Source organism: Penaeus monodon, chromosome 33 (genome assembly GCF_015228065.2).
Source record: "Penaeus monodon isolate SGIC_2016 chromosome 33, NSTDA_Pmon_1, whole genome shotgun sequence".
Taxonomy (NCBI): Eukaryota; Metazoa; Arthropoda; class Malacostraca; order Decapoda; family Penaeidae; genus Penaeus; species Penaeus monodon.
This window is the reverse complement of record NC_051418.1, coordinates 8156980-8158245: the sequence shown is the minus strand read 5'-3', so window position 1 is coordinate 8158245 and position 1266 is coordinate 8156980. Positions and strand designations below refer to the sequence as shown.

At 37.8% G+C, this 1266-nt stretch overlaps 1 protein-coding gene across 1 annotated transcript in view; it reads right to left on the bottom strand.

Annotated features, from left to right (window-relative positions):
• The window catches only part of LOC119593977 (WD repeat-containing protein 76-like), a gene marked incomplete in the record, with an annotated part of 16767 nt that extends 15501 nt beyond the window's left edge, over positions 1–1266 (bottom strand). The window contains 2 exon segments of the mRNA XM_037942998.1: positions 517–558; positions 1087–1266. Of these exon segments, the coding sequence (XP_037798926.1) occupies positions 517–549 (33 nt within the window).

Below are 1266 nucleotides of genomic sequence, written 5' to 3'. Positions count from 1 at the left end.
AAGCCAACAAACATATCAAAAGATAGGCCATGCATCTGGATCAATCAAGGTTTATAATAATGAAGTATAAAGAATCTACTATATTCATATTATGAATTATATTATTAATATACAGAAAAAAATTCATCATAACTGTAGTAAGGGAAGATAGAGAAAATAAAAACTTAGATTATGGTCCTAAGAATACAAACAACAATACTATTTGCAAAACAATAACTGTATTAAGCAAAGGGAAGTCCACAACTGCACAACAAACTCCATGGATCAAAGCATTAGCAATGCCCGTATATTTCCTAACACAATAACCTCTCAAGACGGTGCAAGGCACAGTCCAATCTTGCTAGCATACATGTAACAGAGTTTTGCCGGCCTTTGCTGTAGCACAGTGGCTCTGGCTGTTAAAGCTGCTTAAGTTTTATTGTATATTTTTTACCTAGGAAAAAAATGTATTCATCAATTCTTGTTATTCAGGTATTAGGTTAAAACTGTAGAGCAAAATCACACAGCACCACTAACCTTGGTTGAGGTTGATGATCTCACTGCAGGCATTCTTGGGGTCTGCAATGACAATCAATCATATTAATTTCAAGATAATAGATAAATAAAACACTTCACAGAGTATCCATTACATCATGCATACACTAAGGTACCAACAGCTGAGTCCTTTACAAAAGTCTTCTGGATTTATTTATCAAAGGGGTTTCCTAAACATGTTGCACAGTGCAAGCCAAGGCAGTTTATACATAGTTATACATATATGACCATTCATCGAAAGAGAAAAATGATGGCTGAAACGCATGTATTCTCGATACAGTTTCAGTTACTTAATAACGCACAATGAAGCTTAATTGTCTAATAATATCCATGATCCACATACGAATCCAAATCTGAGCTTCTAAAAGTATTTACCGTGGATAAATCCCACCGAGACCCTCGAGCAATGCGACCTTACACAACACCCCAGGATTTTTTCTCCTCTCTAGGGCCAGACACAAGCATGCTTTCTCTCCTCAATAAACGCCAACAAAACCACACACCCAGTTCCAAATACTACCGCAGTTCTCTAACACAACCAAATGCACTCACCTCCTTCGAAATCAAGAGATGTCACGCAGTGAAACGGGCTTTCTCAGTGTAAAAAGGCAGGAGAGTCGACCGTACACGTCTAGCTGCTTGCCGCGTGTGTGCTGTACTAGACTCGGAGGTTACGAAACGCAAGGTATCTGTATGGGTATCTATAAGACATACTATATAAGGTATACGATA